Source organism: Mesoplodon densirostris, chromosome 16 (genome assembly GCF_025265405.1).
Source record: "Mesoplodon densirostris isolate mMesDen1 chromosome 16, mMesDen1 primary haplotype, whole genome shotgun sequence".
Lineage (NCBI taxonomy): Eukaryota > Metazoa > Chordata > Mammalia > Artiodactyla > Ziphiidae > Mesoplodon > Mesoplodon densirostris.
The window spans coordinates 65,652,085-65,673,001 of record NC_082676.1 but is presented as its reverse complement, the minus strand read 5'-3'; the positions used below and the strand labels follow the sequence as shown (position 1 = coordinate 65,673,001).

The window sequence follows — 20,917 nt, the reverse complement described above, 5'->3', positions numbered from 1 at the left end:
GTACCCAGGCATCTGGAGTCTAAACAATACCATGTTATATCCTGTGATGCTTCAGGATGTAGCCCTGCCCCACATCTGACACACTGGTAGCCCCACAGAACCCAGCCTGTGACAATGCTTGCTTTTCTACCATCTTTCCATGGCTTGGCTCCAGGGTACCACCCAAGGAATCAGAGAAGGTCTGGCTTGTTATTTATCAATGAGACTTAGTAAATGACGATTTGTTACAAAACAGAGTACAATAATAAACAAGTTACAGTAGAGTCCATCTATGAAATCCCATGCCATCTAAAGATCTCATTTTAAGGTAATCATAGACTGTAATGACTCAACATACAAGAGAAAGGTTTATTTTTTAAATATCATTTCTATATCATTACTCCTCTCCTGATATGAAATCCATCATCTCCTGATGAAATTAAAATGTCTGACTTGGTGATAATAGCACAGATTTCACAGTTTGGAACAGATGTGGGAAGTTACCATAACATTGCAAAAGAAGACTCTGTTTCATCATAGAGTTTAACTTCACACCTCTGGCCTTTTCTTCGGTCTGAAGTTGTAAAGTATTTTGGCTCTCCAACCTTAGAAATTGAAGAAAATCATTATTTTTCTTCACCTAGAGTTGTAGAGGTACTTAAATATTTGTTGATGGAAATACTCAAATGTTTACTTTTTAAACAACAAATTAGAAATATCAAAATAGCTAGAATCACTAATATATATTTGATGATCTAACAGCATCTTTTATCTCTGAACTAGGTGTATTTAAGTTGTAAGTCACACACTTTGATTGAAGAGAGATACAGATATGTGTGCTTTAAGTCAAGACTGTGGGATCTTTTCAACATGTCAGAACAAATGCTCCATGACAAGTCCCTGGGTAGCATCTATGTGGACTCAGTGAGGGTAGAAAGTACATTTTCAATATCTATCTATCCCCATGGCTTAGCGCAGGGCCTGGCACGGAGTTCATGTGACTGGATGAATTCATCTCTCTGGGCCTCAGTGTCCTTGTCCTGCTAGCCCAGATATGGATATTGATACCCCCTTTGCTGCCTTCCTAGGGACAAGCTGGTGAGAATCGAATGAGGGATACATGGGAATGTGCTTTGATATACCGTTTGATTCAGTCCACACTGTGGTGTAAGAGGATCATGGAGATAGAGGTGAACTCAGGGGCCCTTCTGTGCCCTCAGGGAGTTCTCACATGGAACAGCAGCACCTCTGATGGCCACACAGCAATAGCCTAAGCATGGACAGTCAGCTGCCCCCTATGCCACTGTCACCCATGCATCTATTGTCAGGGCTGAGCTCCTTGGGAAGGAGCTGAAGAAAGAGTCACAGCTGCCTGCAAAAGAGAGCATCTAGAAAGAAAGTCAGAGGAAAGGACAGCCAGAGTATGAGAGAGGCCTACCATATCACAGCATGCAAGAAAACTGTATGAAAAGGAGTTTTAAAGTGAAGAGACCTAAGTAGAGGCAAGAAGGAAGAAAACAGGTTAAATAAAAACGTAAAGTAAGGAAATGTAAGAGGGATGGAAGCAAAATGGGAGAAAAAAGGCATGAAAATAAAAGAAATAATATAATCCTATGAAAGGTGGTACCAGACTCAAGGGGTGGAGGCAGGAAGGGGGACATGGAAAAAGCTGTTGCAGGTTTTATATTCATACTGAGTTTTAGAAAATCCTTACTACATTATAATATAATGGCATTATATGGAATTTCAGGGAAATTGAGAGATCATATCCTGCCTTTAAGTAAGTTGCCCAGAAAGGAATTTTTCCCATTTTTCAAGACTGTCATATCGGGTGTTTATTCCTCCATCTTGAATGATACTGAGAGCTCACTGTGTGGCAGGCACTGTGCTGTGCTGGGCTGGGCTGGGCTGGGGAACAACGCAGGCAGGCCTCTGTTGGCCTGTCATGGGGATAGTCGACACTCAGTCATTTAATATGGAAACGCAATTAGCAATTACTTACAACATTAACTATAAGTACCCAAATCTATTTCCCGTTTTTTTGTCTTCTGATTATCATCATTCTGTGTATTGAGAAATTGTTCTTGCCCCTTTATTTATGTACTTTATTTTGTGAAAATTTGCTCCCTGCCAAGTGATTCTAGCCTGTCCAATGGAGTTCAAAACTTGCTGCAATAATTGGGTAAGAGGGAGATGTGGATGCAAAGGATGGTGAGACATTCCCCGGCACCCCATGGAGTGTCGTTCTGCCCTGCTTTTCAGCACCTGATGCTATGCATTAGCTCACAGGGCCCCTACTGCAGCACTGTGGGTTTCTCCCTCTCTCCCCCAACTCAGGACAGCTCTGAGAACACGCACTGAATTGATTCCTTGATTTATTAAACTTAAGCCCCTTCAAAGAACTTCCTCGAGATCTTAAAGTCAATGAACTTACCCTTTCTATTTGTGCCTTTTGTTTAACTCAAGTATGAAAAGCTCTCATATAGTTAGCGGATCATTTATGACTGTGTACTGCATTTAACATTCAAATACAATTTTATTTTGCTACTCATTCACAGGTAAAATGCTGCTTTCCCTTTAATGAGAAGTGTTATTTTCTAAATTCAATGGAAGATGGATCAAGATACAGAGGAAATTTTACTCCAGTTGATTATTACTTTCCAAACACAAATAAAATGATAGAATTCCCCCCACCAAATTGAACTTGGCTTCGTTGGGGTTTTAACTTACCGACCTCACAGCTGCAAGGACATTAATAATTCTCCCATCAAGACTGTGTCCGTTTGCAACAATGTCACCCAATGAATAATAATCACAAGACTCTTTAACAGGTAAGTATATCAAAGAAAGTAGCTTGGCATCCACTTCATAACTGGAACAAACTGTTACCATTGAGTGATTCTCACTGAGCAACAGTTTATAATCGCTAAATTATAAAAACACACACCAAAAGTTAATATCAAATGATTTTCTAATAGAAAAATACTTCAAAGTTCACAGTTAAACTTTGGTTGTAACTTAAACTATATTTTAAAAATTATATTAAGAAGATTTATACTTTTCACTCTTAGAAACACTGAAAAGCTTTTTAAAATATTTTTTGTCTAAAATGTATTTTCATTAAGAAAATGTTTTAAAGATCAACTGTGTCTGAGTTTTAAGCACACTAATAGTCTGATCTTGCACAATACTGAGTTTCAGTTTCTTTCTCTGTAAAAAAAAAAGAGGTGTAAAAGCACTCTAAAACATTGTGTGTGTGTGGGGGGGTGATTTCCACCTCTATGACACTGACTGCCCTGCCTCTGTGCTTCCCTTACCTCTGTGGTGCTCTGTAGGAACAGATGCACAATATTTACACACTTGCGGTGCTCTTCCCCTTCCAGCCAATCAACTCCCAAGTGTCCTCCATGGAGCCTCTTTCTAGTCCTCTAATCCAGGGCCTCCCCCGCCCCCCGCCTCCTCCCCCTGCTACTGCTTTAGGTGTTTCCCTCATCACTTCTCACCCAAACTACTGCTTGTCTCCTAAGCTTTGTTCCTCTACTGTCCGTCCTCCTCAGGTAGCCAAAGTGATCTTCCTAAACCACAAATATGAATATATTATTTCCCAGCTCAAAAGATCTTCTGGGCTAGCCATCACCAAAGCATGAAGTTGGTACAACAAGCAAAGCTGTCTGAAGTGTCTCTGCTTCTCTCTCGAGCTTCTCCTCCTGCTGTTCCCCTGCCTATATTCCAGCCACATCATATTCCTAGGCTATGAAACTGCCGTTTTAGAGAAAAACGTAGTCAAACATCAACAGTTTCATAAGGTTTAAACTACTATTAACTGTTCTGGAAAAGGCCAGGTTTCATGTTTGTCCCCTCTGCCAAGGATGCTCTTCCCTCCCTCCATTCATGTGTTCATTCCATAAACACTTACTGAGAGCCTATTATGTGCCAGACCTTAGTCTAGGCACAGGGGGTACAGTGGTGAGGAAGACACACAAGACCTATGATCTCACAGAGTTTACATGTGTGAGAGGGAGACAGATAAGAACAATTAATCAAATAATCCCAGATTGTGATCAGGGTTATGATGGTACACATACCCTGTGTATAGGACGAAGTCCTAGTAATGCAGACTGGAAGGGCTACTACAGACAGAGTAGGTGGGGGAAGATCTAAGGAGGTGACATTTAAGCTGACACTTCAGTGAGAAGAGCAAATAAGATAGTTCTTTGCAGAGGGAAGTGAACACGCAATGCTGTTAGTGCAGAATGAGCCCAGGATGTTCACCAAGTGGAGGACTCTTCAAGTGGCTGCAGAGAAATGAGACCTATAAGATGAGGTCAGAAAAATGGGTGCAGGTGCACGTGTAGTAGAGACTTTTGTGCCCACCCAGAGCTCTTTACCAGCTACACCCTTCTCTCTCGAGATTTGTCCTCAGCCAGAAATACCTTTAAGCCTTCCCTCCTCCGCAGGAGTAGGGGGTGGACTTCAGCCAATAACTTGTAAATACAGGGTACAAAAGCCCAGGCCTCTTTCTTTAGGGTGGTACCACTTTGAGGTGCCACTCATGCTCCAGAGCTCCCATCTGGGTCAGGATGAGACTGGGCTCCTGCTGAATCTGCCTCTTTGCTCACCTTCCCCCCAATGCTATCCTACAGGCTGCTTCTAAGGGCTCTCCCTCAAGAAATCATCTGCACAAAAATCCTCCTCTGGGCTCTGCTTCCAGGTAACCTGAACTAAGCTAGTAAGGCATGTGAAGAGAGTTATAAATTGAGATGAAAAAATGGATATATGACTTCCATGATTTATCTTTTCATTGTTCAGCTTTAATGTGACTAGAGTCAGATTTTTGTAATCTAAGAATGAGAATCAAAGTACTAAAAACAAAGCCATTTTTTATGTGATCCTATGTCAAAGTAAATTATTTCATAATCAAAGATAAATATTGTGAAGCAGAATTAAACTCCTAATTTTCAAACTGAAGTATACACCTTTAATAAGCTCTCTGTTAATCTGACATGCAAAAACTTATTAGTAATAATCATTCTGGCATAAACTTATTAGTAATAATCATTCTGGCATAAAGTAATAATCATTCTGACCTCTGTGCTAGATTTACCTAGGAGTTGCAGGGCTGAACTTTTCTTCTCTTTCTAATTCCTTTCTTTGTATCAGGGGATTTTCAATTATCACTAAAACAGAGGGGAAAATATGATGCTATTACAAAAAAGTAACAGGATAAATTTTAAAAATGAGTGTACATAACAATGAACATTACAATGTTATTTCTAATTTTGAGTTGGTGTTATGTATCCTTCACAATCATTTTCTTGTGGCACTGTGAGCAACAGAATCCTGGGGTATGACCAATCAATTTGATCTCAGATGACATTTCTTATACTTTGTGTTTAAATCCCAACATATGATCCACATTAATATTACTTTATTGAATAGTTACACTGAACATTTGATTTGGTTACAACATGCCCTTCTATAAAATAAATTGATCTTCACCCAATTCACAGCTGTCCTCAAAAATAATAGTGGTAGTTAGAAAGAGCAATGCAAAATCTGGGTCCTGATTTGAGCCCCACAACTTATCAGCTTTATGACTTAACATTTTAGGGTTTCCATTTCCTATGGTCTATGTTAGACTTCTTTGTGCTCTATTTTGCTAATTCCTCACACAACCATCCCTCATTATTATCCCTTTTTCCAAATGAAGAAATTGAAGTTCACAGAGGTTAAATAACTTTCTTGAGGTATTATATCTAGAAAGTAGTAGAGTTGGAATTAGAACTGTTCCAATTCTATTTGTAATTCTAATTCAAAAATCTGTAATCTTTTTATTCTACCACACCAAAATCTTATTTACTTCTATAAGCATCATCAGATTTACACCTTTAAAATCCCTTATCTCATTCATCCTCACAACAACCATCAACATGGAACATAGGTTAATACCGAAATATATCTTTAGCTCTAGGTAACTAATGTTCTGGCATTCATCCAAGAAATGTTTTGCTTGTAGGGGGAGTAGGGGGTGGACTTCAGCCAATAACTTGTAAATACAGGGTACAAAAGCCCAGGCCTCTTTCTTTAGGGTGGTACCACTTTGAGGTGCCACTCATGCTCCAGAGCTCCCATCTGGATCAGGATGACACTGGGCTCCTGTTGAATCTGCCTCTTTGCTCACCTTCCCCCCAATGCTATCCTTACAGGCTGCTTCTAAGGGCCTGCAAAGTTTTTGCAAAGTTTGCAAAGTTTTTTGCCTTCATAATCCATATGTTCAACTATCTTATTATTCAGTTAGAGAGATACTATATGTAATTCTGAAAGTTAATAATATGATTGGGTGCTGAGTAACTAGTATGGGTACTAGGCCGCTTGATACTGCAGGGTTGGAGAGGAGTAGTTTAATTGTCCGTGTTACCCTTTCCCTTCTTTTTTCTACCATGAAAGAGAGCTGGTATACATGCTTTCTTGTTTCTTGTATGAGGCTAGAGCTGTCATCTAAGTTCTACACTTTATAACAGGCACACTATCTCATTTAACATTCACAAGAATCTATAGGGTGTTAATTCATAGTTGAGACCCAACAAGATTAAGAAATTTTCTCAAAGCCACAATGTAATAAATGTTGGTACTTGGAATTGAATCTAGATCTACCTGTTCTCAAAGTCTTGTTCTTTTCAATATACTACACTGTACCATCAGAGGGCTATTGGGGTGGGTAGACGATATGAAAGATTTGGTATTTTAGGCTGAAGGTTTCTTAAAATCCATTAAAAATTCAAATATCTTTTATCAAAATCTATTTAGCATCCCTTTTATACGTTTACAGAAAGTTAAATGATTAGAGCCACAAGAGGGACTGATGCAAAGTGAAATAGAAATAAACCAAAGATCATAGAGCTACTTAGTAAAAATATGTGATTATCATGTTTGTATGTTTCAATTAAATGCTGAATGCCTTGTGTTATACTCTTAACACTTGACTTTTTTCTTGTAAGGTTCTTGAGAATAAGAATTGTGTCTTATTTCATTTTGACTCCCTCAGTGTAGTTATCACAAACATATCATGGGAATAATACTGTAAGAGAAACAGTTTAAGAATCAGTGCCAACTTACCGCACTCGCCAACACGAAAGCTGGCAGAAAGTGATCTGATGTAATCTTCCTTGCCCCACGATGTTGCATTTACAAAATGGGTTGTTGAATCACGAATGGTGAAACTGAAAGTGTACCTTTCTGATCCAATATCTAAGGGAAAACCAATGCTTTTATTTTTCAAATGAAAAGTTTTAACTTTGAACAAATATGATTATTTGATGCTAAAAACACTCAAACACATGGTGTAAAATATTATTTCAGATATAAAGTATATGTTATGCTTTTATGAATTCTAAGCTGCCAAGGTAGATAACTCACCTCTCTGTTACCCCTATGTTCCCTTTCCCCAGTTATCTGTATATTTGGAGGGAAATGACATGTAGCCTTGAACCATCCAGATATTAGCTTAGAGTCTCCATTTCTCTCTTACTGTTGTTTTAACCTAAGTCATAATTCTAGATTATTTCAAAACAAATAAATGTGTGCTGCTAAAAGATACCACTAGGGGTCAGCAAGTACTTTTTTTCCAAAATAAAATTTCTTTATTGTTTTGCTAATTTAAAAAGTAATACAAAACAGCGTGGTACTGGCACAAAAACAGACACATAGATCAATGGAACAGGATAGAGAGCCCAGAAATAAACCCACACACTTATGGTCAATTAATCTACAACAAAGGAGGCAAGAAGCTACAATGGAGAAAAGACAGTCTCTTCAATAAGTGGTGCTGGGAAAACTGGACAGCTACACGTAAAAGAATGAAATTAGAACATTCTCTAATACCATATACAAAATAAACTAAAAATGGATTAAAGGCCTAAATGTAAGACCAGATACCATAAAACTCCTAGAGGAAAACATAGGCAGAACGCTCTTTCACATAAATTGTGTCGATATTTTATTGGATCCATTCCTAAAACAAAGGCAATAAAAGCAAAAATAAACAAATGGAAACTAATTAAGCCTAAACGCTTTTGCACAGCAAAGGAAACCATCAACAAAATGAAAAGACAAACTACTGAATGGGAGAAAATATTTGCAAATGATATAACCAATAAGGGGTTAATATCCAACATACATCAACAGCTCATACAACTCAACATCAAAAAAACTAACAACCCAATTTAAAAACTAGGTAGAAGAACTGAATAGACATTCTTCCAAAGAGGAAATGCAGATGGCCAACAGGCACATGAAAAGATGTTCAATATCACTCATTATCAGGGAAATACAAATCAAAACAACAATGAGCTATCACCTCACACCTGTCAGAATGGCTATCGTCAAAAAGACCACAAATGGGCTTCCCTGGTGGCGCAGTGGTTGAGAGTCCGCTTGCCGATGCAGGGGACACGGGTTTGTGCCCCGGTCCGGGAAGATCCCACATGCCGCAGAGCGGCTGGGCCCGTGAGCCATGGCCACTGAGCCTGCACGTCCAGAGCCTGTGCTCCGCAACGGGAGAGGCCACAACAGTGAGAGGCCCGCGTACCGCAAAAAAAAAAAAGAACACAAATAACAAACGCTGGCGAGAATGTACAAAGGGAACCTTGTACACTGTTGGTGGGAATGTAAATTGGTGCAGCCACTGTGAGAATTAGTATGGACGCATCTCAAAAAACTAAAAATAGAACTACCATAGGACCCAGCGATTCCACTTGCGTATATATCTGAAAAAAACAAAAACACTAATTTGAAAAGCTACATGCACCCCAATGTTCATAGAAGCATTATTTACAATTGCCAAGACATGAAAGCAACCTAAGTGTCCATAACCAGATGAATAAAAAAGTTGTTAGATAGATATATACATATACACACACACACACACACACACACACACACACACACACACATATATGCACAATGAAATTTTTACTCAGCCATAAAAAACAATGAAATGTTACCATTTGCAGCAGCATGGATAGACTTGGAGGGCATTATGCCAAGTGAAATAAGTCAGACGAAAGACAAATACTGTATGATATCATTTATATGTGGAATCTAAAAAATACAACAAACTAGTGAATATAACAAAAAAGCAGAATCACAGATAGTGGTTACCAGTGGGGAGAGGGAAGGAGGGAAGGGGGGAAGGGGGGAAGGGGGGAAGGGGGGAAGGGGGGAAGGGGGAAGGGGGGATGGGCAATACAGGGGTAGGGGATTAAGAGGTACAAACTTCTAGGTACAAAATAAGCTACAAAGATATACTATACAACACGTGGAATACAGCAAGTATTTTATAATAACTACAATGAAATATAACCTTTAAAATTGTAAATCACTATACTGTATACCTGTAAGTTCTATAATATTATATATCAACTATACTTCAATTTTAAAAGTTTTTAAAAAGTAATACAACCTAACATACAAATGCACATTATAGATATCTATTGAACTGTGATTAGTGCTTACCTTTGGGGTGGGGGCTGGGATGGGAAAAGTTGAGGGTTAAATGAAGAATTTCTCTTTTTGACTCTATGACCTTCTGCACTGCTTGAATTTTTTTTTTTTTTTTTTTCCGGTACGTGGGCCTCTCACTGTCGTGGCCTCTCCCGCTGCGGAGCACAGGCTCCGGACGCGCAGGCCCAGAGGCCATGGCTCACGGGCCCAGCCGCTCCGCGGCACGTGGGATCCGCCCGGACCAGGGCACGAACCCGTGTCCCCTGCATCGGCAGGCGGACTCCCAACCACTGCGCCACCAGGGAAGCCCTGCTTGAATTTTTTATGACAGTATATTGATATGTATAATGTTTTTTAAAGTCAGTAAGTATATCTTTTCCAAAAAAGGAATACTGTACAGACAATTATAAAAAATAGTCAAACACTACAGAAATGGTGCCCTACTCTCACCGTCTAATAGGTGAAAATTATATTCCATTGCTGTAATTTAAGCAAATATATAAATATTGACCTTTTCTAATTCATATATTTCAAGTTATTTCTTTTACAGCTTAGAAAACAGAGATGCAGGATTTCTCAAACTATTCAAGTGGTAATTCTGATCTAATTAATTATGATGCAGTAAAGAGAAGACAAATGAGGAGTATGGGTGGGAGATGACATCTTTGTTATTTACCTCAAAAATAACAACAGAATATTATAAAAAATAAAATGAAAATAAAGGTACCTATCACTACACCATAAGTCAATTAACACAGCCACAATTAATTGTCTTCTGTCAAAATTACTGGCTGGCTGACTAGAGCTCGGATTCCCTCAGGCTGTTTAGAAGGACTTATACTGTACCTTTTAATAAAAAGCATTGACACTTCAAAAGCTAATAATAGTGAATTGCTACTTTTGGCATTCTATAGTTTATCTCTGCATGTAAACTACAAAAGTTTGAGGGTCAGTTGATTTTAAAAATCCAATTTTAGTCTCGGATTGTATTTCCATAGTCCTAAAATTCTTACACAATTCAAGCAACTCAATAAGAACCACTAAAGGCAAACTTAACTGTATTTTCCACATGTGAAACATGATTTTTTTCCACTGAATTGTCTGGTTCTTTGAGTAAATACATAGATACTGCTGCCATACTTCTCTCGCTCAACACTGTCAGGACATATCCCTGCTGGAAAACCTTCCTCCTTATCACTTTCTGTCTTCTATGAAGATTTACCTGTGTACTTGTATCTCTTAGGCTGATATTGATAGTTAACATGGAGTTCTTACTGTGCCTTACACACCCTTCCATGTATGAGCTCATTTAATTCTCATCCCAGCTTTATTTACCCCGATTTCACAGCTGTACATAGAATAGATCTCAGATGACTCGGTGCTGAGCCCAGTCAAACTAGCTCCACGTCCATCCTTTCAGACACTTTGATAACTGAGGTTGATGAGACTACATACAACATCTCTCTCTCTTACCTTTACACCGGGTTTTACACAGTGGAGGTGCTCAATAAGTACTCATTGATACACATTAATGAGTTGACCAATTTAGCTATTTTAGTACTGTATACACAGCTTTTAAAATTATGTTTTAGAGATATCAAATAAAATCATTAAGAATGATTTAAGGCCACACATGTGGCCTTAAATCAAGTACTTTACCATGCAATAGAGAACATGGCTGTTGCTCTTAGGGAGTTAAACAGGCATGAGAAATTTAATCACTTAAATATATTTTGTTGTAGTCATAAGCCACAGTTGATGAAAAATGAAGCAAAGAGTTAAACAGAACTCAGCTTTTTCTGTCTGGAAAGCCTTTGACATCTGTTTTTCCAATAACTATGCCGATTATTTTCTGAAAAACAAAAAGGTTATAGAAGACGAATATTAAACACAGATGGAGATGGTAAATTTAATTTCATGGACTTGTTATATTTTACTGGCTCTAACAAACATTTTTAACTAGGAACCATTTAAATTTATTTATTCCAGACAAACATCTAAAACAACTTCATAAATGTTCAGCTCCACAAGGAGTAGTACAAAGTAATAAGACAGTTAACTGATATTACAAATATAATCATTTAATACTTAGTATGTTTCTACTTTATTTTCAATCATTAGGTGGAGCACAGTAACTGCACTATGCTATCAGTCCTTACTGAATTCATTCAAAGCACATGTATAATGCAATTTAATTTGCCATGGTCTTCAAAGCTTTCTTTTATATAGGGTTTTCTAACAATCCACATAAAATTGCTTAGCTTCTTAATGAAAACATGCTGGACAGTAACATAAATTAGATTGTAACAAAACTTGCATATTGCTGCTAATAAATCTAAGCTCTGAAGTCCTAGATCTTAAACCTTAAAGATATTAACATCTTTAAGATTTTTAATGTTCTCTTCAGTGACTAACAAAGAAAAATTAAGTATTTTTTAAATGCTTTAAGAAATAAAAATAACTACCTTTTTCTGAAAGGATGAATTTATATCACTAATTCTAGCAACTGATTTTAACCTTGCAATAATCTGTTACATTTAAAATACATTCAAGGACTTCCCTGGTGGTGCAGTGGTTAAGAATCCGCCTGCCAATGCAGGGGACACAGGTTTGAGTCCTGGTCTGGGAAGTTCCCACACACCACGGAACAACTAAGCCGTGCACCACAACAAAGTGAGCCTGTGCTCTAGAGCCCGCGAGCCACAACTCCTGAAGCCCGCATGCCTAGAGCCCGTGCTCCGCAACAAAGAGAAGCCACCACAGTGAGAAGCCCACGCACTGCAACGAAGAGTAACCCCCACTCGCTGCAGCTAGAGAAAGCCCGCGCACAGAAACGAAGACCCAATGCAGCCAAAATAAATCTGAAAAAAATATAAGTAAAATACATTCAAGCTTTTAAGACTACCACATCCTAGCTGAGCTATTAGCTAGTCTTATTACATTTAGACACATTGCTATTATTTCTTTAAATTCCATATGCATGCAGATCTCACTGAATTTTGTTGGGAAAACACCTAATGGAAATATTGAGTAAAATTTTCTAACTGAAGAGGCAATTAGCAAATAGTTTACCTTTCAAGAAAAACTGTAGCATCAATAATTATTTTTAACATTAATAAAGTTTAAATTGAAAATTATTGAAGTTATATGTAAATTTATCCCATTTTAAGAAATCTGGTTTGCAAATTCCAAATGTAAACAGCAGACTGCTGGGGATAGGAAAAGTAAGGCAGTATGATAATTGCTTTACAATGAGTTCTTCACCTTATAAGATGATTCCACCTAGATTTCTTTTAAATAAATAACAATCTTGGCATACTTGACATGACTGATTCCCCCACAACCCCTTCCCCCAAAATGAATTTTCACATAATGATTTCAGAAATACATCTTTTGTGTACCTTTATGTCATAAAAGCAGCATAATAGCAAGTATTTCAGTATATAACTTGGACAATTTGACTAGAGAATAGATACTGCTGAATGACAATGTTTTAACTTTATAATGCTAAATTTGAGTACTTATTAAATATTTCATTAAAATATAGTACAAGGACTTCCCTGGTGGCACAGTGGTTAAGAATCCGCCTGCCAGTGCAGTGGACATGGGTTCGATCCCTGGTCCGGGAAGATCCCACACACCGCAGAGCAACTAAGCCCATGCACCGCAACTACTGAGCCTGAGCTCTACAGCCTGCGAGCTACAACTTCTGAAGCCCGTGTGCCTAGAGCCTGTGCTCTGCAACAACAGAAGGCACCACAATGAGAAGCCCACACACCACAACAAAGAGTAGCCCCAGCTCACAGGAAGTAGAGAAAGCCCGTGCAGCAACGAAGAGCCAACGCAGCCAAAAATAAATAAATAAAATAAAATATAATACAAGTAAACTTTTGATAATTTTTAACAATCACTAGTCATATCTACAATCTCCTAATCCGTAGACAAAAGAAAGACTAATTTTCATTTAGCTGGCATAAATACAAAGAAGTTTAGGAGTGTTTAATATCTAACAATCACTAATGCAGTATCTGTATACTTGTCAATTATACAAGCAGGTGTTGAAACGAATCAATAATGTTGACATAATGTAATATTACCACCTAAAGTTTCAACAGAGATCAAATGAACCACTACACCGCTGAAACCTACCAGATTAGCCATATTTGGATGCAGGTCTGAAAGTGCAGTAAAGTTCTTTGATGCAATGAAGTTAGCCATTCTTTTATCTGCATATTAGAAAATATAACTTAGATGCATAAATTAAACAACTGAAATAAACCTTGAAAAATTCCAAGTCTGAAAAAGGAATTTATTAGGAAAGTACTGGATATTCTACTCATTCTTTGGGAAAACTTTATCTTACAACAATGAAATGCAAGTTAGATTCAACCTGTAAAAAGCATGTTTCAAAATGTCCTCTTAAAGTTTTGAATGATATAGTTAGGTTTAAATTTTTAACTTTCACTTTTCAAAAAAATAATTTAGCAATATTTAAGCACCCTTCAAATTTAGTTTCAGATGAGAAATGATTCAATGGGACATTTGCAGATTTAAATATTTATTACCATAAAGCCTACTTTAAAAAAACATAGCAAAACTCTATTGTAACCACCTTGAATCATGCATTTAGTTACACTGTGTAAGGGGATAGGTAGTACTTTATCCTCACCTCTGGATGGTAAGTAAGCTCCATCAGGGCAGAGGTAGCATCTCACAAGTTTTTTGCATGTGCATTTCAATGCTACCTTGCACATAAAAAGCACTCAATAAACAAATAAATGAAATGGTGGCTTGTCCCTCAATATCATCACTAGAAAAGGTTTTAGTGTAATAACAACTGTCAGCTACACCAAACTAGCAGATTTACTCCATTTCACTTCATATTACGTGGCCTCTTTAACAGTGAATGCCCTCAGCTACAGGCTGCACTTTCAGGACATGTCGCATAATACAAGTTTCAGGAAGACTGTGGAGTTAGTCAAATATGATTATGAATTCCAGCGCCACTAGTTTGTAGTCAAATGTTTTGAATTACTGAGCTTTAATTTCCTCATCCACAAAATATGGATAACATCTACCCTACAGGGTTGTTGTGAGAATTCAAAATAATGTACATAAGGTGCCTAGATGTTCACAGGCTCTTGACAGATGAGAACACTGCTTTTCATTCTTATCCAATGTAGCAGCTTCTGCATTCAAGCCAGAATAAACAATGGGGAATTAAGCAGCGTTAAGGTCCTACTTATTCTTCGGCCTAGTCTGATCTGGCTTACTACACAATTTCAGTCTCTGAAATTCTTGACAAACCCTGATGGATTCATTCATTCATCCATCCACTCAACAAACATTTATTGAGAGCCTGTCAAGTGCTACACACTTGAGGTTAGAGAGGAAGAACTATTCAGTAGCCAGATTTTGTGTAAAAACACTATCCATCTACATATTGAGTTCTCCAAATTTTTACCCCTTAATATCTCTTGGTGGTTATTGACTTACAAGTGATATCACATGAACTCTTTGAAGTTCCTTAACTTTCTACTATTATTCAAAATATATGGTGATATACCTTAGTGTCTGTCTACCAAAAAAATGACAACTTGCTTCTCTACATGGACATTTTGAGAAATACAAAATTAACATGAAATAAAGAGCTCAATATGGTGATACAGAGATTATACCTTTCAACAGCAACTACTGTCCCTTCTACTTTCCAAATATATTTTAAATGTCTCCCTTTCTCCATCTCCCAATGCCATCTCCTCAGCCCAAGGCTCAGTCATTTTTCACCTAGAGTACTGCAATTACCTGGTTTTTATACATAGTTTATTCATTCAACATGCGTCGGTTGAGTGTCTGATATGTATCAGGCCCTGAATCAGGATGGGGGTGGCTCAGAGAGCAGCAACGAAAACAGAGGGCCAGATGTGGGACTAGATGTATACAGCCTCAAGGCCACTAACTCAGATACTTGATAAGGGTAAAAGGAAAGAAGAGGTGGCGGTGAACCTAGTCTGGTTAAGGTAACATGATGGCAATGTAACAGGTAATAGTTGTGGAGTGCCTACTATGAGGCTGACCCTATACTACAGACACCAGATACACCATGACCATCTCTGACAGCCCCCAACCCAGGTCTCCCAAATTCCCTTCCCTGAGTTCTGTGACCTCCTCCTACTTTTGAAGGGCAACCTCCCGCCTGGACCAGAGCCCAGCCTGACATGGCCAATTCCTCCCAGGGCCTTCCTGGTCCCTTGCTTTAGGTTTCATGAGGGCATGGTAGGGCCCAAGCCCCTCATGCTCCTACTTGCTAAAGCTTTCCTCCAGAGGACAAAGCTGCACTGCTTGGTCCTTACTCTCGTTGTGGCTCTGGAAAAAGAGAAGGGGACTCTGGACCCAGACAAGGAAGAGGCATTGCTAGCTGCTGGCTCTGAGAAGGTGTCTGACCCACAGGTCAGCTGAGGCTGTCAGTCAGACCTTAGGGCAAACCCCACCAACTTTCTGATTTTGATGCCATTGTCTCAAATTTTGAGCAGGCCAGAGTGAGTCAGAGTCCTGGGCCCAGGATGGAGGAGTTGCGAGCAGAGGGCTGAAGCGGGTAATTCATAAACTTTGCTGACATTTTTCCAGGGCCAGGAAGGAGTGTGTATGTTTGTCCCTCCTGTGTGTGCTTTCCATTCCTATCAGTACAACAATTATTCACGGAGGCCTGTGTGCCAGGTGCTGTGCTGGTGCCCTGGAGCTACCTCAGACCCTGCCAACAGAAAATTCCACTACCGGACTTCCCTGGTGGTCCAGTGGCTAAGACTCCGAATTCCCAATGCAGGGGCCCGGGTTTGATCCCTGGTCAGGGAACTAGATCCTACATGCCTCAACTAAAGATCCCACATGTGGCAGCAAAGATCCCGAGAGCCACAACAAAGACCCAGTGCAGCCAAGTAAGTAAATGTTAAAAAAAAAAAAGAAAATTCCCTTACCATCCACTCTGTCATCATTAACCTTTCCTCTCTTTCACTGGCCAGATCCAAAACAATCCTTACCAAGTCCTGCCAATTCTCCCTCCTAATTATCTCGTGAATCTGATCATTTCCCCCCATCTCCCTGACCTTACCACCCTCCGCTTCCACTCGTGCCTCCTCCATCTCTTCCCCACACAACTGAGAATTCTTTAAAAACTTAGATTGTCTCTCCCTTGCTTAAAACTCTTCCCAGTTGCACGCAGTTAAATCCAAACTCTGCTAGTCTTGTAACGCCCAGCTGATCTGGCCTCTGCCCGTCTCCTCCTCATTTCACATCATTCCCTGCCTCCCCCACCCCCCACCCCCATTACCACTCTCCAGACACCGCGGCTGCTCTCCTTTCCACAGATGGGACCTGGGGCCTTGGTATACACAGTTCCCTCTTCCTTGAGCATCCTCTCCAATCCCACCCTCACATCTTCCCAAGACAGGATCTTCAGCATTCTTTGGATCTCAAGGAGAAGACTTTCCTACTACCCTCCTTCAAGTATCCCCCAGTCTCTATTCCCTCTCTTAACATTCCTAATTCATAATTGTTGCTTGTGTGCTGTCTTTCTCCCTCATTACAGAGTGGGGTCTATGATGATAGGGCTGTGCCTTATCTTGCCCCCTTTTGTGTCCTACAGTGCCTAGTTTAGTGCGTCATGCATAGGAGCTACTGGTTATTTGTTGACTAAATTAATGAATGAGTCCTAAAATCAATCTGATTTGTAATTTGAGAATAATATTGCTATAATTAACTTTTTGGATAAATAGAATTTTAGTTAACAGCTAATTTTACATTTATATCCAGCATTTAAATTATAGAAACAAGTACAGTTTATATCCTGCTATTCTAGATAAACAGAGCTTTCAAAGAGCTCAGCAATGATGGTCCTAAAATTTGCTATTTTACTCTGTGCTGGGGCTACTACAGAGAAGTCCTCTTTATGTGGTTATTTCTGTACATGGAAATCCCCCCAAACTTTCATCACAAACCAAAGATTTTTTAACAAACATTGACAAAATTGGTCATCTCTCACAGAGGGGAACAGTCACTCAATTATCTTTATAAATCCAATTCAAAAAAGTAGATTTTACTCCTTTTACTGCTTCAATGGGAGCTCAGCAAATTTTGCACTTTTTTAAAGTTTTTTTTTTTTTTTTTTTTTTCCGGCCCCATTGTGCGGCTTGTGGGATTTTAGTTCCCCAACCAGGGAATGAACCAGACCACGGCAGTGAAAGGGCCAAGTCCTAACCACTAGACCACCAGGGCACTCCCTGTATTTTGAAATTCTAGAAGAACGCTTGTTAGTAACCTTTCAAGGTAGTTTCAAATTTTCTAACTAAAAGCTGTTTTGAAAAAAAGAATGAAGAAGAGAAAGAGAGAGAAAGAAAGAGGGAGGGAGGAAGGAAGGAAGAAGAGAAAAAGAAAGGAAGGAAGGAAGGGAGGGAGGAAAGAAAGAGGAAACATGCATGACTTGCATTCAAATACCATTTCCCAAAGTTTGTCATTTCATGCCCTCCTCACACTTTTGCACCTTATAGATGAGAAGTCCAGCGCTTGGCAAACAGGGATTGAAAGCTGTCCCTTTGAAACCCTGAGGTGAAATGCGACTCTCCCTATTCAGTCTATGTTTTAAAATGTATTCTGAAGATTCCAACTCTATGACATTCTGGAAAAGGCAAAACTATAGAGACAGCACACCATCTAAAGTTGCGGGAGGTAGGGGTGAGTCGTGGGTAGGGAGTTTCCGAGGCAGTGAAACTGCTCTGAAGGATCCTGTAACCCTGTGTGTCCTTAGGCATCTGTCAAACCCACAGAATGTCCAACACCAAGCGCGAACCCTAACGTAAGCCAGTCTCTCGGGGGAATTCATTTTTGAGTCACTGCAGGACGTGGGTATATATCCCGCATAATTACACCCCCGCGTCTGCACTCGCCGCGCTCTACGCGGACGTCCACACTCTAAGGTGTTCTGCGTGTTTCTACGTGACTGTGTCCCCGCGTGTTTGGACTAGAAGCCGACGTCAACTGCCCACTTCTCATCCGGGCGTGTCCTACGAACCCTAACCCGCCGGCTTCCACCGCGCGGGGAGAAGGGGTGGCCCGAGGGTCGGCCAGGACTCGGGGCCGGGGCCTCGGCGGGGCCCTCGCGTTCGCCACCAACCGCCAAGCGCGCGGGCAGCTGGGAGGGGATGCCGCTCCCACCGCGGACGCCGCAGCCCTGAGATCCGCCCTCAGGAGAGGACGAGAGCCAGCCATCCGCCGCCCACAGCCGCGCGGGACCCGCCGCCCGCCGCCACCGTGCTTCACCTCAGGCGTCCGCGCCGGCTTCTCCCGGGAGCGCTCGCTTAGCCGCTCCTCGCACCTGGACAGCGGTCCGCCACACACAGGCCCCGCCCGGCCGCTTCTCCACAGCGCGTTCGGCCCACAACCCAACAGCTCCACTATGGTCGCGCGAGCAATGCCGCGCGACCGTTAGTGCAGGCCCCGCCCCGCCTCGCGCTGGCCCCGCCCATCCCGAGAGCCGACTCCACCCACGCCGACTCTGCCCCGCCCCCGCCGACCTCAGACTTCGCCGCCTCTCCGCCCCTCTCCGCCCCTCCCCGCCCCACGAGCTCCGACTCCACCCACGCCCGGGCTCTGCTCCGACCCCCAGCTCCGACCCCACCCCCGCTCCCCCTCCGAACTCCGATTCCACACACGCCCTGACACCACCAGGGTTCTAACTCCTATCCCGCCCCGCCCCTGCGCCCTGACACCGCCCTCGGCCCTGCCCTGTTCCCTCGGGCCGCCTTGAGGGCTTCCGTCCTTCTGGAGTGCGGGTAATGAGGAGCGAGACTCCGGCAGGCTGGGTGCGAGTGGTTCCCGTTTCTTTCCTTTCCCGTGGGCCCAAGCCTGTCCTCCAGACTCGAGGACCCTCTGGGGCGGGAGTCCGGGGTGCTAAGAACCAGGCGCCCAGGAAGTTACTGGGGATCTTTTCTGCTGAAACACGGCAGAAATGCAGGAGGCGTTGCTATAGAAAGTGCAGCAGCTGAATGCACACCTACAAACAAGTGCTAGTGAAACCGGGGAAATCTGGAAAAGACTGGGTGTGTCTACTTCAGTAACCTAGTTGTGAGCTTGCAGGATGTTCTGATTGGGGAGAAGTGGATCAAGTGTAGCAGGGATCTCTATTATTTCTTATACTGCGTGTGACTCTATCTCAGAAGAAGAGTGCATGGAAGAAAAGGGTGCATGATTGCTCATAAGGCTTTTAGAAAGGGAATGGGTGCTGGATGCAGACCCTGTCACCTGATGGGGGAGTGTGAAGGAAGGCCAGGCTGCTAGAACAATAACGATAAATACTGATGAGGCTATTTATATCATTTCAGATATATACATATAGATATACACTATATGTATAATTTGATATGCTAAATATTGAGCTTAGGTGAACCTGACAAAACATCGCTAGCTTTTTAGTCAGTACCATTTGGAAATCTTTTTTGTCTAATGACTTATAAACTAATTTTTGTTAATAGAGTACTAATCAGGGGCAAATAAGTTAAGATCCAATAACAAAATCCTTTAAATTTGTCACCAACTGCTGTCCACATGTAACATTACTTAAATTATTGAGCTTCTTTCTTTAAAAGGAAAAACAACTTTGATACTTATTACACAACCATATACGACAGAAGAAAAATACAACATCAGGGGCAAGTCTTATGTAGTTATCAAAACATCGTGTTTTTTTGTTTTTGTGTGTGTGTGTTTTTTGTGGGGTTTTTTGGCAGCGCTGCACGGTTTCCAGGATCTTAGTTTCCTGACCAGGGATTGAACTCAGGCCCCAGCAGTGAGAGCACCGAGTCCTAACCACTGGACAGCCAGGGAATTCCTTCCTTTGTTAGTTTTTAATTTCCTAAATAATAGTGGAAAGGAAAATGAAGTACCTGCATTCCCACCATTTAAAATTTAATAGAGGGCTTCCCTGGTGGCGCAGTGGTTGAGAGTCCACCTGCCGATGCAGGGGACACGGGTTCGTGCACCGGTCCGGGAAGATCCCACATGCCGCGCAGCGGCTGGGCTCGTGAGCCATGGACGCTGAGCCTGCATGTCCGGAGCCTGTGCTCCGCAACAGGAGAGGCCACAGCAGTGAGAGGCCCACGTACCGCAAAAAAAAAAAAAAAAAAAAAAAAATTTAATAGAGAAAGCTTTAAAATTTTTTCCATATTCCTTTCCAGTCTTTGTCTTTACAAGAACATGCGTTGATCTTCCCTAAAGATTTTAAGTCAATTCTAAAGAAAAAAAAAAGGTATAGAAATAGTTTGCATGCACTTTTCATTTGAGCCTCAGTGGGGGAATAATATTTTAAATTTTTGTTTGTATTTTTTCATATTTTAGCAAATTAATTTTTGCTGAAAGCTATCTAAGATTAAGCAAGCATAGTCAGCCT

At 40.8% G+C, this 20,917-nt stretch overlaps 1 protein-coding gene across 4 annotated transcripts in view; it reads right to left on the bottom strand.

The window, feature by feature from the left end:
- Nucleotides 1–18,965, bottom strand: part of MEIOB (meiosis specific with OB-fold) — a 31,427-nt gene extending 12,462 nt beyond the window's left edge. Inside the window, exons 1-7 of one of the 4 annotated variants that reach the window (XM_060078662.1) lie at nt 18,793–18,965; nt 13,630–13,706; nt 11,275–11,332; nt 7,096–7,227; nt 5,084–5,156; nt 2,710–2,905; nt 484–584 (exon numbers count right to left, since the gene is read on the bottom strand). In XM_060078662.1, coding sequence (XP_059934645.1) covers nt 484–584; nt 2,710–2,905; nt 5,084–5,156; nt 7,096–7,227; nt 11,275–11,332; nt 13,630–13,698 — 629 coding nt within the window. In that variant the 5' untranslated portion in view covers nt 13,699–13,706; nt 18,793–18,965. Of the gene's footprint in view, nt 1–483; nt 585–2,709; nt 2,906–5,083; nt 5,157–7,095; nt 7,228–8,981; nt 11,333–13,629; nt 13,707–18,792 lie in introns of those variants that run through there. The other 3 variants (XM_060078665.1, XM_060078664.1, XM_060078666.1) reach the window with 3 other exon arrangements.
- Between the last annotated feature and the right edge of the window lie 1,952 nt (nt 18,966–20,917).